Source organism: Aristolochia californica, unplaced genomic scaffold (genome assembly GCF_029961685.1).
Source record: "Aristolochia californica isolate CCGP_79_NKW_82.1479 unplaced genomic scaffold, dmAriCali1.0.hap1 SCAF_4, whole genome shotgun sequence".
NCBI lineage: Eukaryota > Viridiplantae > Streptophyta > Magnoliopsida > Piperales > Aristolochiaceae > Aristolochia > Aristolochia californica.
The window spans coordinates 47,511,043-47,524,489 of record NW_027182103.1 but is presented as its reverse complement, the minus strand read 5'-3'; the positions used below and the strand labels follow the sequence as shown (position 1 = coordinate 47,524,489).

Below are 13,447 nucleotides of genomic sequence, written 5' to 3'. Positions count from 1 at the left end.
ATGATTACAAGAGATTGGCATCATCATCATCATCATGAACACATGTCTCACAGCTTGATGAGCACTCGGTCCCACTGATCTTGGCCTCCAGTTCGTCGTGGGATGACCCAAACCCACGATCGTCTTCCTGGAATTTTCCTTTCTTCCATTAGCAATGCTTTCCTCTCTTTACATTCTCTCTCCTGCTTGGTTGAAAGGAACACAAGAAACAGAGTAAACTGAAAACGGACACGACCAATGTTGAGTGCTATAAATAGTCGCCTCCTATTCCATTTCTCCCCTATCGGAAGCAGAACGGGAACCAACGTCGTGCCTGTTCGGTTGTACGCAAGAACCATGTCGAGATCATTGGATGAGACCTCTTCTTTCGACAGGCCAAGATCAGTGGTGAAAAGGGTCTCGGCGAAGCCGCAACGTGAAGGAGACGGAGCGGTGGTTAGGAGGAGCATTGGAAGGTCGGTCCTTTTGTTTACCTGCGGTTTTGTTCTTTTCTTCGTTTTCTACATATTTGGTCGTTGATTTTGAATTGGGTCTTCTGTATTCGTGTTTGCAGGATGGAATTGCGTTCTTTGGACCCTTTTCTTTTATTGGATGAGTTCTCAGGTGCGTCCCGTCTCTGGGTTCTTCTCTTGTTTTAAGGTTGTTAGAAGTGCGGATCTTCAAAGCAGAAACTGGTTTGTGATGTTTGATATTGTTTCAATGGCATTGCAGTGTCAGCGCCTGCTGGATTTCCTGACCACCCACACAGAGGTCAGTCCCCCTGTTCACGGGCTTGTTATCTCTGGGTTCTTCTCGGTTTCTCTGTTTTCCGTTTGTTCTGATCGGGTTCTGTACGTCTACTCTGTTTCCAGGATTTGAAACTGTTACGTACATGCTGGATGGAGCTTTTACCCATCAAGACTTTTCGGGTCACAAGGGCACAATCAGAACGGGTGATGTGCAGGTTTGGACTCGTCAATGAAATCCAATTAAGAGGTGACCTCCAGCCCCCGCACTAATTCTGGGTCTTTTGTTTGTGCTTTTTTCAGTGGATGACCGCTGGACGAGGGATAATTCACTCAGAAATGCCCGCAGGGGAAGGAATCCAGAAGGGTTTACAGCTTTGGATCAATCTCTCTTCTAAAGACAAGATGTAAGGATTGATCGTTGATTAAGTTTTCGGACTTCATGCAATGAAAAGAACTGCCACTATCGTGAAATTCGAGTAAAAATGACAAGACCAATACTGAAACTGTTTCCGTTGGCATTTTAATTTTTTACACAATTTCCAAAATTTGTGTTTCTTTTTCTCAATCTTGATTTTCCGTACACAGGATCGAGCCTCGGTACCAGGAATTGCAACGTGAAGACATCAGCAGAGAGGAGAAAGACGGAGTTGAAGTCCGCATTATCGCCGGAGAATCAATGGGAGTAAGATCTCCAGTTTACACTCGGACTCCGACCATGTTTATGGATTTCACATTGAAGCCAGGAGCTCAATTGCACCAAAGGATACCAGAATCCTGGAATTCGTTTGTGTACATTATCGAAGGAGAAGGCATTTTCGGGAATCTACACTCTGGACCAGCCACCGCCCATCACACTCTGGTTCTAGGTCCAGGCGACGGCCTCAGCGTGTGGAACAGGTCCGGAAAGCCACTGAGGTTTGTGCTCATCGGCGGGCAGCCCCTGAACCAACCAGTCGTTCAATATGGCCCATTTGTGATGAACACACAAGCGGAGATTGATCAAACTATTGAGGATTATCACAAATGCAGAAATGGATTCGAGAATGCCCAGTACTGGAAATCTCAGCCATAATAAACCAGGGTTTTCTTCACAAGGAGTCGGATCAAGAAATAAGGCACAGAAATGGAGCATCCTGATATATATACTTCAGATCGCATTCGAGTAGCATTTTTTTTTTTTTGTTTCTTTTACACCCTCGAGTAGGTGATTTTTTATTTTCTAATTTTTGAATGTGGTAGAGATAATTTTGAGACATGGGTCGTGACTCAAGAAGCATTCTCTGATACGCAGATATGACCCTTCTCCAACTGTGATGTTAATGGCTGCGACCTGTAAACTTTCCTTAGGACGAAACTGTCACAGTTCACAAAGTGGTTATGGTTTTGCTTCTAGTATTTTAAATAAGAGAGATCTTGTGAGATTTAGGTAAGGCTACTGTTAGGCTTGCTTTATCATGGCAGGCAGGCAGAGTCAATGCTGAAAAGCCAAACATTTTGAGTTGAGTGTGGAATGGTTCCTTCAGAGAGGTTGGCTTGATGATCATCCATCTTCTCTGGAGTCAGGAATCTGGACCTACTTCATGATATATCACCATGACTCGGTTCTTGTTCTAGAAGCTGTCACCTTCTGAACCCCCCTGATTCCGCACAAGAAATCTATGTAACTGCCTCAACTTTCTTTTGGAAAAAAAAAAAAAAAAAAACTTTTACGTTCTCTAAAAAGAGATCCATCAGAACAATGAACTGAAAAGGTGACACACCCCCGTTGCCTTTATTCGAAGATAAAAATTACATGCTTTTTTTTTTATGCATCCAAAATTCTAACTCAAATAATCTTGTATATGGAATGAACCCAAATGAGTAAGAGAGGAAGAGAGCAAGCAAATTAACAAATCTGGGAGTTCTTGTTAATTAATCAACCAACCTTAACAAATCCCTTCACCTTCAGCCATCCTAGAACAAAACAAAAGATATATCTAACAGCATGAATACTTTCTTGAAGTTTGGCTTGATTCATCATCCCCGTCCTTCACGAGAGTTACCCGGTTGACAGACAATTCCGCCTTGTACGATTCAGAATTCAAGACCTTCCTGCTGACATTGTTGTAAATTTCTTTGATTACGATCTCGAAAGCTGTCTTGACATTTGTAGCATCAAGAGCTGACGTCTCCATGAAAAAGAGCCCTTCTGATTCTGCAAGTGCCTTCCCTTCCTCTATGCTTACATCCCTTATGTTCTCCAAGTCGCATTTGTTCCCAACCAACATCCTTGCCACCGTTGTGTCGGAGTGTGCTGCCAAATGGTTCTCATTAATTCATATTGTAAAAATTTTAATCAGAAGACAGTATAACGGTTCCTCTCTACAGAAGGAATTTGAAGAAAATTGGCAAGAAAAGCAATCAACTGATGCAGTCAATCTACAACAACACTGATAAATTATCAGTGTAGAAGATTTTCACTTTATTCGAACAAGGAGTAACGTCCTGACTTCACTTGTCAAGTAGGCTTGGCTACAGGACAAATACTTTGTCCTGTTTCAGTCCCACTGAAAAGCCACCATCAATGGAGAAACAGTCTTCCATACCCGTACCAAGACCAGTGATGAAAGCAGCATTTCTAGCTTTTCTCAATCAAATCAAGCAGAGTGATCAAGATACAGTTGCTGGACAAGATTAGTGGCCATCGGGACAATCAGGAAAAGACTTTTTTTTGCCTTTATATAACTAGGGTCTTTGTGTTGTTTCCAATTTGTCAAACCAGTCCTTGAATTAGCTCCAAAACCTGACATGGTAACTCTACTTTTGAAGCAAGAGCAAGCTTTTTTATCTCTTTCAGAATTGGTCTCTCAGCTCGGTTCAATAACGGGAACAGTGATAGAAAAAGAAAAGAAAAGAAAAGAAAAGAAAATAGGGGAGCTTTAATTGGAAAATAAGGTTCTCAGAAATGGATATAGCTGCATTCATCGTGCCACTCCATCTAACATCCACAACAGAAACTGTACCATGTTTTTTGATTGAGCCATTTTATGGATTGCTCCATTGTTTGAATAGATAGAAAAGCAACTCTGACTCCTTTGTTTTTACCAAATTATAACTTTTCCAAAGAAAAACTCATGGGCTTAGATATCTGTGAATCAATGATGACCAACACAAATAATATGAAACCACATAATTTCTTCTGGCCTGTATTAATTTAGGATATAAAAGCCAACAAGTCATAATATCAATTTGAGAAGGGTAATCAGGTCTTTCTAAGCTATAGCTAAGAGTTAAATGAGGGGATCTAACAATAGGAGTATGTAGATATGTGGTAGTATTACAGACAAAGTTGGTATCATGGTAGTATTACAGGAGCACGTAGACATTGGAATACATCAAGGATATCTAGTAACCCCGATATTCTAGGCAATTAATCCAAAGGCAGGTGTGTTTAATTTCGTTTCTTTTCATTTGCAAGTCGAGCTAGTCTATCCCAGGAAGCTTCAAAGGAAGGCTCCTGCTGTTAGTGCTTGTCGACAATGAGGTAAGTAAGTCGAACCCTCTGTTAAATGTATTTTTTTTTTAATGCGTAGAGCTATATCTTGTAACCCTTGTCACATAAAGGGTCTCGTGTGACTTCAACAGTTAAAAGAGGTTCACACCACCTGAGTTCAAGACATGCACAATGTAGCACAATGTAATGTGACTGGTTTCAAATGTCAGCATAAGACAAGCTCTACTTAAACTACAAATGTAAAAACAAAAAACCATGACTTTGAAATTAATCAACATGCCATTCAACCGTAGAAGGACAGTCAGTGTCATGAAACATAAAAATGAAGCCAATTGTATTTTGTGTAATTGAAACAACTTGAATATCAAAACTGTCCAGAGTATTCAATATCACGAACATTTAGTAAGTTCTACTACATAGAAAAGCATCAAAGGAAGGCCCCTGCTGTTAGTGCTAGTCGACAATGGGGTAAGTAAGTCGAACCCTCTGTTAAATGTATATTTTTCTAAATGCATAGAGCTATACCTTATAACCCTTGTCACGTAAAGGGTCTGGTGTAATTTCAAAAGTTAAAAGACGTTCAAACTACCTGAGTTCAAGACATGCACAATGTAGCAAGATGTAATGTGACTGGTTTCAAATGTCAGCATAAGACAAGCTCTACTTAAACCGCAAATGTAAAAAAAAAAAAAAAAAAAAAAAACCAAACTATGACTTTGAAATTAATCAACATGTCATTCAAACGTAGAAGGACAGTCAATGTCATGAAACATAAAAATGAAGCCAGTTGTATTTTGTGTAATTGAAACAAAATATCAAAACTGTCCAGAGTATTCAATATCACGAACATTTAGTAAGTTCTACTACATAGAAAAGCAGCTACAGAACTCTACAGTGTATGATCCCATCTCCTGCAATTTAAACCAACAACGTATTTCATAGACGACCTAAGTATAACCAACGAAACAGATCTGAAACACAGATCTAAAACCCCGATGTAGCTTTCAATCACAATCATGAATCAAAACCCAATAGAAACAAAAGAAAAAAAAAAAAAAAAAGGAAAAAGGTGATCAACCAGGAACATTTTATTTCCTAGGTAACCCGTTATAGTCTTGTTCATTACCCCATCCGAATCGATTAGATGGACAAGTTAGAGATGATGAAGGCAATAAAGAAACTACCGTAATTCTAAACCACTCAGTTCCGCTCATCATACGATTAATCCCCAGAGAAATAAATCCCGTCCCAGAGAAAATGTCTATAAAAAATCCATCCACTCTAAAAGCCAGACAACAAACGGGGTAGTCAACCAAATAAAAGAGGTAGGGATGGATCATACTATTAAGCTCGTCAAGCCATCTCTGCACGCTTTCAAAAGTAGTTTGGCGACTGATGTCATAGACGATAAGGGCTCCAACAGCCCCTCGATAGTAAGCTGAAGTGACGGCCCTGAACCTCTCCTGACCCGCTGTGTCCCAAATCTGCGCTTTCACTTCCTTTCCATTAATGTCCATGCTCTGGGTCTGAAATTCGACCCCGATTGTGGCCTTGGAATGCATGTTGAACTCGTTTCGAGCATACCGCGAAAGAAGATTCGACTTTCCCACCGCCGAGTCGCCGATTATCACAACCTTGAAGAGATACTCCTCTCCCTCCTCCTCTTCCATCTCTCTGTGTAAATCAAAAAATGGGAGGAAAAACCAGGAAAAAAAGCCCCGTGGGAGACAAAGGGAGACAGAATTGGCTTTCGGACAGCAGTCAATGAAGCAGCTGGGTGGGTGCCTTTTTTCTTCGCTTCTTTTTACGGTTTTTTTACCTTGCCTTTCATTATTGTGCACACAAGTTCCCGATGCTCAGAAGAGGTTTTCAAAAGACTATTTTATCTTCTCATTCCCTTGAATTGACTTCTATATCCTTTTTTGTTTTTTTTACCAGCAATCAAACCAGCATGTGCCCACCCTTCAGTAGAATTAAAAGGAAGTTGGGTGGACACGAGTGGACACGAGTACGATTAAAGAAAGAAACTTAAAAGGTAGTTATTAGGTGGACACGAGTGGACAGTTGTCCTTTTTGCCATTGCACGGATGAGGAATTTAGGATTTGCCATCAACGGTTGAAAATGGAATCAAAATATTAATAGAAGGATTTAAATAGAATAAAAAGGGTAAAAAGGTCCATTAAAAATCTAACGTTATCTTCTTTTTGGTAGTTACTCTCGTGTCACATGGACGCTTACAGGAAACAGGTGCCGTGAATTTAGTGAAAAGGCGACAGAAATGAAGTCTCAACCGCCTCTCCCGTCTCACTCGATGCCTTTCCCCTTTCTTATCATACCCCCTCACTTTACTCTCCCGGCGCACAGGGCGGCGCAATTGGTTACCTGAACCGGTGACGTAGAAGACGACTGAATTCTCTGCCAGACAGCTGAGCTTCGTTTTTCAGGGAGAAGGAAGAAAAAAGGGCTCGAGAATCAATTCGGACTCGGTACTTCCAGCTCACTGAAAATTTATAAAAATATTTTTAGATATAAAATTTTATAATTAAGTTTTTAGATATTTAATAAGATTATTAATTTATTTAATTTTCTTATTTAGTAAGTGCTATTAGTGAATTTGGTTAAAGAATGGTTAAAACAAATATTTTCTTTTATCACGAATATTTAAATATAATTTTTTTATAAACGGATGCTTTAGATATTTTCCTTATTTTTAATTGGTCTCTTGGGGGAACGAGTTGGCTCGGCCCAACCTCAGCGAGTTAACTGGAGTTCTGAAACGATTCACTCGAGACGAATTTTTATACCACGTGTCGGCAATGAGCTCCTTGGCCCTCTTCATGACTCATCCCCGTTGAAGGTGAAGTTTGAACTTGTTCGACGTGGCGGAGAACAGTTTCGTTCATTTTTATATTTCCCGCGTCACTCACGAGCGGAGAAAGAGTGAGAATGTGCGGAAGGGCTCGGTGTACTCTCAGGCCAGATGAAGTCCCTAGGGCTTGCGGATTCCATGATTGCTCTGTCACCACTCTGCAGATTGAGCAGTATTCTTCTCTTTTCTTCTTCCTTTTACTTTCTTCATTTCTTCAAGTCTCTGGCTCAGGAGCGACTGGTCTCTATGTCCTTGGCTCTTTTTTTCTTATTGTTTGCCTTTCAGGTACCGTCCTTTGTACAACGTTTCACCGGGCTCGTATTTCCCTGTCCTGCGCAAAGACGAAGGCGAAGCTAAAGGAGTCTGTGTTCATTGCATGAAATGGGGTTTGATTCCTAGTTTTACCAAGAAAACCGAGAAGCCGGACCATTTTCGGATGGTATTATAAGTTCCTTCTCCTTTATGAGAAAAAAAAGTACACGATAAAACGTGACTTAGTAATCAATAGTTACATAAGCTTTTAATCCGATTATTTTACCGAAAATTTCGCTCTGCTGTCTTTTTTATATGTGCTAATTTCATTGAAGCTGGTGAACTCCTTAGAAGCCCTTTGAGAAAAAAAAGTGACTTCAACATCAACATTGAATTATTGTGAAAAGAAAAAACTGGATAGTACGAACAAATGAAGTTTAAGGCTTTAAACTATTAAATCTTAATTTCATGGCCGAATAAGAAAGTGTATGCACATAACTTAAATGAGCTCCAGTTCATATTACTTATGCCAACATTTTAGAGTGAAAAGTTTCCATATTTTCTTCGGTTCAAGATGAAGTTGAATTTGGCATCGTTAATGTTCTTAATCGAGCAGGTTCTATGCTACAATCACATTTGGTGCCCTCGAGTATAAGTTGTAATTTGAAAAGTTCGTTGTAGTGTCATGTGGGAATCTCTACGTCCATGTTTTTTACTCTACTATTCTCAACTGTAAACAAAATAACTTGATAACAGTAACCTGGAAATGTTAGTTTTGCTTCAAGCTAAAAGTCATATTACAAAACTCCTAAAAAAGAGCATCCATATTTATGTCAACTTTAATGACTAAATTTTTCTAGTTAACACAAAGTAAATCTTTGGTGAGTGAAATTGAAATGTTAATTAATTTTCAAATTGACACTCAACGATTCTCAGAGAGGAAAACTGGAGGACAGTTTTATGCTCAGTGGTGTCATTGGGGTGTTTAGTAATCTAAGGTATTGGTTCAAGTCTGATTTAGTTTCTGGGATATCTCTGTTATTAATTTCTGAGCTGGAACTGATTGCTACTACAATCAATCATTAGAGGATAACTTTTTTGTTCAATTTTTAAAATTACCCATCTTTGATGTGTGGATAACCATTAAGTGATGTCGGATGAAGCTTATTCAGCATGTTTTACAGTGTATCTCAGATGAACCTACAAGTGTGACAATTCTCTACCTTTCTGCATTTATTGAGCTTGATAATTCAAAAGAATTTAGGACTTGCTTAGGGACGGACAAGATAAGGCATTATAATGATCTAAATCTAGAATTTGCTCAGGGAGCTCATCTTATTCGTACTGACTTATTTCTGGATATTTATCAAAGTTCAAGTAGTGAATTTGTAAATTTTTGTGTATATATTATTTCATTTTTCAGTTTAATGCTCGATCAGAATCGATAGATGAGAAAGCATCTTTTCGTCGACTTATTCCAAATAGGAGGTGTCTCGTGGCAGTGGAAGGGTAGTACAATTTAATCCTTCAAATATCGAATTATGGTCTTATTTTTTCTAAATTCTCATTACTATAGCCCAGCATTTGAGAATCAAATGTGCAAGTTACTGTCATTTATTTGCTTCTTATTGTGTTCCACTCTGAAGTTTGATATGTCTCACAGATTTTATGAGTGGAAGAAGGATGGGTCAAGAAAGCAGCCTTACTACATACATTTTAGGGATCATAGGCCTCTTGTTTTTGCTGCTCTTTATGACTCTTGGACTAACTCTGAAGGTAAATGGATACTTTTTTTTTTAAAGTAAGAGATACTTGCCTTCTTCTGGGAACTCAATCGGTGAACTACTTTTTGCATGGTATCTGGTGTAGGAATTATTCAAAGCGAGTGTGAACTGAGGTCATATGAAAATAAGTCTGTTATCATGTTTATCCAAGTATAAACTTCAGGGCCTTCATGTTATAAATTAGCTTTCTGTTTTAAGTTTATATATATATTTTTTTTGATAAAGATGTATTTATATATAAATAAGAAAATTACAAAGGAAGAGGGAGCAGCTCCCTCACAACCAGAGATTGTAGGGACGCTCCCTGCTTGGCTAGCACATCTGTTTAAGTTTATATATTTAATGCAAAAATATATGTTTTCTCTGGAATGATGTTAAACTTGTGTGCCCTTTTTTTGGGAGTTTGGGGTGGGTAAAGTGGTGAAAAGAGCCCACATACCAGGTTAGCATGCAACTGACTATCATGATTTGACTGTTTGGAAATAATGTGATTTCTTGCTGGTAAGATACTTTTGAATCCATGAAGATCAAATAAATTGGTTAATTTGTGATCACTGCTTTTAGCTCTTATCACAATGCCCTAATAGATATGGTTAGTTTCTTCATTAATTACACTTTTGCATCATGTGGCTTTCAATGATCCCCAACCAAGGCTCATTGAGTCAGTAGCAAGGTCTGGCCCATTCAATACAAAAAGTTTTTCATTTTGTTGAATTAAGTCCTAATTATGTCCTTCTATTGCAAATACCAGGGGTGAGTGGTGGTCCTTTGCAGCCAGGGATTTGCCATTTTGTCATCTGAAAAAAGTGTATGCAATATTGTAATTGGTGGCCTGTGAAAGAACTATGCTCTTTGACCATTTTATTTCTTTGGTTATGACTTACGTAGACCTTCACCACCACAGTTCATTTGGATGTTGTGTATGATACATTATCTATGGCTATACTTATTCCTGTTGTCTTTGCCTTCAGATATATATTAGCTTCTTTTCTCTTTGTTGGTCTCCTCTTGAGCAGTCCCTCAGAAATATTATTCCTATGATAAGATTGCCAATTCAAACTTAAGCAGCGGGTGGTTACTGTAGTATGTGTGGCAGAAATTTTAAGTGTGATGTATACTATTTCATTTTTCAAAAATGTTATTGGCTAGTTAGGATGCTCTTCTTTGGGTCCTAACATGTGTATGATTGTCTACAGGAGAAGTTTTGCATACTTTTACGATATTGACTACTCGATGCTCATCGGCATTGGAGTGGCTTCATGGTTAGTTATTTTTCTGCTTGGGTTATTATTCTTTAGGAAAATGCACATGATGTTTTGGTAAAACTGCAAAACTGGGGAGAAGTGAAAGTCTATCATCTTGTTCTTTCGTTTTTTGGTTATATTTCAGGTTTGAGATTTTCTACCAATTAAAAAGGGAAAATAACTTTTGCATTTGCTTCATTTGCTCCATTTTTCCCGTTATTTATTTATATTCAGTTATTAAGTGAGGAATGATCATTATATTGGCGGGCACATTGAATTCTCTTGTGCTGATGTTGAGGCTAAAAATGCTGAGTTCCAAAAAGACGAAATGTAAAAAAGAAAAAATGAGAAGCACATTCTTGTCCCCCTAAATTAACTTTTTGTTGGTTCCTTTACTGCTTGTGTTACTCTCTTGGAATTTGCTCTTAATGTAATTTTTTATTTAAGAAAAGGAAAACAATTTCATCTTGTGTTAAATAGAATATCTAATTTAATATGCATTAAAACTGTTTTAATTTTTTATATTTTTAAGACATCACAAGTGCATGTTCGTATGACTTATTGAGTCCATAGAGCTAGATTTATTCCAGGTAAAATATCATGAGGCATGAACTTGTACTTATAAAACTCATACATTTTTCTGAGAATGGTGAGATGGAAAAAGTGAACCTGAATGAGCTGGACTTAAGTATGAAACCTCTCTTAAGATTACATCGGAGCAAGGCATTTATGCTGATATTATGCAGAGAAGGGTAAGAGCAGCAACAAAAAGACATTGAAATCATAAGCTTTTGATACTTATGTAACTAGATCTGTATTTTGATAGATAGAATGCCTGTTATCTTGGGAAGCAAGAGCTCCACTGATTTGTGGCTGACTGAGTCTCCTAGTACCAAAGTTGACAATTTCCTTGTGCCATACGAAGAGTCTGATCTTGTAAGTTAGCTAAGTTAAGTTTCACTATTATAGGCGTTTCTAAAGCTAATTTTTACTAGTTGCACTTCTTAAGAGATGTGAGTATCTCTTCAACTGAATCTAACAGCTCCTACCATGATCATATCCCAGGTTTGGTACCCAGTGACACCAGAAATGGGTAAAACTACTTTTTCTGGACCTGAGTGCATCAAGGAGGTATAATCTAAGGACATTGGTGCAACAATATATTTATTTTATTTTATTTTGGTGAAAAATGAGAAAATTCATTAAGGAGGGAGAAAAGTATAAAATAATACAAAGTCTAGACTGGTCAACTAAGAAACAAAATAAACAATTAAAAGATAGAAAAAATCAACAAATCATCCTAGATCAATTGGCTAAGTATTACTTTTCAGAAGATGTGCCAGATCAACTCATTTTCTATCTAGAGAATCAGCTATGCTATTTGCACTTCTAAAAATATGAGACCACTCCAATTGAACACCATCAGATAGGCAAATCGCCAAATATGACCAAAATCTATATGTAAGTTAAAGCAACTAACAATTTTGGAAGGAAATTTTGCCCTGGGAGGTGAAATGATCTGGTTGTCATGCAGGTGCATGCTCGTGGAAAGCCATGAGCCACCCTTTAAAGGGCCTCATTTTGATGGACTATGGTCTTGAAAGTCCATTTCATTGCTTTCAGTAGATCCCTTCAGTTGATGTTTCTGGGTTTGCCCGCATGTGTGCCACATGAGCTAGCAGAGCTCAAACTGATTTTTAGAATCCAACCTTATGATTAACCAACTTTGTTGGCCTGGTCAAATCTGTTGCACTACAGGTGGATAAAATGGAGTCAGATAAAATGGATTTAGCTAGGATGAAGTAGTAAACTCATGTTTTGCTGTAACTACAAATATTGACCATACATGAACAAGTACCTAAAACAGTTAAAACATGAAAAAAAAAACGACCAGACAATTGTAGTAAGAGGATATTTGATTTATTTTAGATTGTTTTTTATTTGATTTGATTAAATTTGCAATAGATAGTTGAAATACCAAGTTTTCAGCTTCTGCCTAGGTTCAATAGCATATGTCAATCCTGCTTAAACCAATCAGAGCAGCCAGGATAATTGTGTTTCGCAGCTTTACTTTCAATACCGCTCAAGATGATTGTTTTACCATGGAATTGATGGACTTAATTAGTGCTTGATCTGGCTCTACAGATAAAACTGAAGACAGAGCGGAATATTCCAATCTCTAAATTTTTCTCGAAGAAAATGACAGATAGTAAACAGTTTTTAGAACCAAAGCCTGAAAAGACATCTGATGAATCTACAGTATCTCATGATGGGTTTTCAAGTTTGAGGGGTCATGGAGTAAACAACATGGAAGCAGTTAAAACTCCATCTAAAGAATCCTACCCGACCAATGATCTTAGAATTCTGAAAGAAGAACTCCTTGATGAGGAAACCAAGAACATCACGGACTTCAAAGGGGACGCAACCAAGACGTCTGCAAAGGGTGAGGAGAGAAATGGAATCAAAAGAGATTATGAACCTTATGCTTCAGGTTTAAAAACTCTTACTGATGATACAGTTGAGACAAAATCAAATTCAAAGAAGGGAAAGACTAAGAATGATGCAGGGAACAGACAGCCGACCCTACATTCATATTTTGGGACTAGATAGGGCCACTGCCTCATTAAGTTGTAAGTTGTAATGTTTTGGTTTTGCAGAAGTGCAAATGGGAAATCTTCGTCGGAAGCAAAGCAGCTGTTACCTGTTGCAAACCAAAGATCCTCAATTTTGTAAGCAAATGGATGAGATTCTGAGAAAGAGATCACGTAAAACTTGTTCTGAGAAAGTACTTCAATTGACACAGATGTATTATAATTATTAAATCTCAATTGACACGATCCGATTGTATGACTCGTTCAGACCTCAGACAGCCATCCTCTCCATTGATGTCTGAAGTCTGAACCCAGCAATACGTGAACCGGGACCACGCGGCCCATGTATGTTCCGACTCTGGGCTAGATCTGACGTCAAAATACGTAGCGTCTTGGGTTGGGTCAGACACGAAAAGTCTGGGTCGTGTACTTGTGTTCACAGTTTAACAGTTTCGTCGCGGGTCAAGAACGTTGTAAAGGCGTGC

At 38.3% G+C, this 13,447-nt stretch overlaps 3 protein-coding genes across 3 annotated transcripts; 2 read left to right on the top strand and 1 right to left on the bottom strand.

The window, feature by feature from the left end:
* Positions 1-173: 173 nt before the first annotated feature.
* On the top strand, positions 174-2,268 carry LOC137962910 (pirin-like protein). Its single transcript, XM_068810037.1, has 6 exons — positions 174-455; positions 554-603; positions 712-750; positions 852-943; positions 1,029-1,132; positions 1,314-2,268. Exons 1-6 carry the CDS (start codon positions 238-240, stop codon positions 1,798-1,800), a joined length of 990 nt encoding a protein of 329 aa, XP_068666138.1. The 5' UTR covers positions 174-237; the 3' UTR covers positions 1,801-2,268.
* A 199-nt stretch (positions 2,269-2,467) lies between these two features.
* On the bottom strand, positions 2,468-5,986 carry LOC137963635 (ras-related protein RABA5d-like). Its single transcript, XM_068810782.1, has 2 exons — positions 5,564-5,986; positions 2,468-3,021 (listed from the first exon to the last, which is right to left on the bottom strand). Exons 1-2 carry the CDS (start codon positions 5,889-5,891, stop codon positions 2,705-2,707), a joined length of 645 nt encoding a protein of 214 aa, XP_068666883.1. The 5' UTR covers positions 5,892-5,986; the 3' UTR covers positions 2,468-2,704.
* Positions 5,987-7,064: 1,078 nt separating this feature from the next.
* Positions 7,065-13,170, top strand: LOC137963633 (uncharacterized). The gene is made up of 8 exons (XM_068810779.1): positions 7,065-7,263; positions 7,377-7,530; positions 8,767-8,852; positions 9,007-9,119; positions 10,324-10,389; positions 11,198-11,307; positions 11,437-11,502; positions 12,517-13,170. The coding sequence occupies exons 1-8, from the start codon at positions 7,169-7,171 to the stop codon at positions 12,979-12,981; spliced, it is 1,155 nt and encodes a 384-aa protein (XP_068666880.1). The 5' UTR covers positions 7,065-7,168; the 3' UTR covers positions 12,982-13,170.
* The last annotated feature ends 277 nt before the right edge of the window (positions 13,171-13,447 follow it).

Excerpts from the sequence above, each read along its gene's own strand:
- LOC137962910 (XM_068810037.1), top strand. The coding sequence starts at position 238 with ATGTTGAGTGCTATAAATAGTCGCCTCCTATTCCATTTCTCCCCTATC. Across the intron at positions 751-851 it reads TCCTGACCACCCACACAGAG|GATTTGAAACTGTTACGTAC; the intron begins GTCAGTCCCCCT and ends CTCTGTTTCCAG. Across the intron at positions 1,133-1,313 it reads CTCTCTTCTAAAGACAAGAT|GATCGAGCCTCGGTACCAGG; the intron begins GTAAGGATTGAT and ends TTCCGTACACAG.
- LOC137963635 (XM_068810782.1), bottom strand. The coding sequence starts at position 5,891 with ATGGAAGAGGAGGAGGGAGAGGAGTATCTCTTCAAGGTTGTGATAATC. Across the intron at positions 3,022-5,563 it reads ATGGCTTGACGAGCTTAATA|CACACTCCGACACAACGGTG; the intron begins GTATGATCCATC and ends ACCATTTGGCAG.
- LOC137963633 (XM_068810779.1), top strand. The coding sequence starts at position 7,169 with ATGTGCGGAAGGGCTCGGTGTACTCTCAGGCCAGATGAAGTCCCTAGG. Across the intron at positions 7,264-7,376 it reads ACCACTCTGCAGATTGAGCA|GTACCGTCCTTTGTACAACG; the intron begins GTATTCTTCTCT and ends TTTGCCTTTCAG. Across the intron at positions 8,853-9,006 it reads TGTCTCGTGGCAGTGGAAGG|ATTTTATGAGTGGAAGAAGG; the intron begins GTAGTACAATTT and ends TATGTCTCACAG.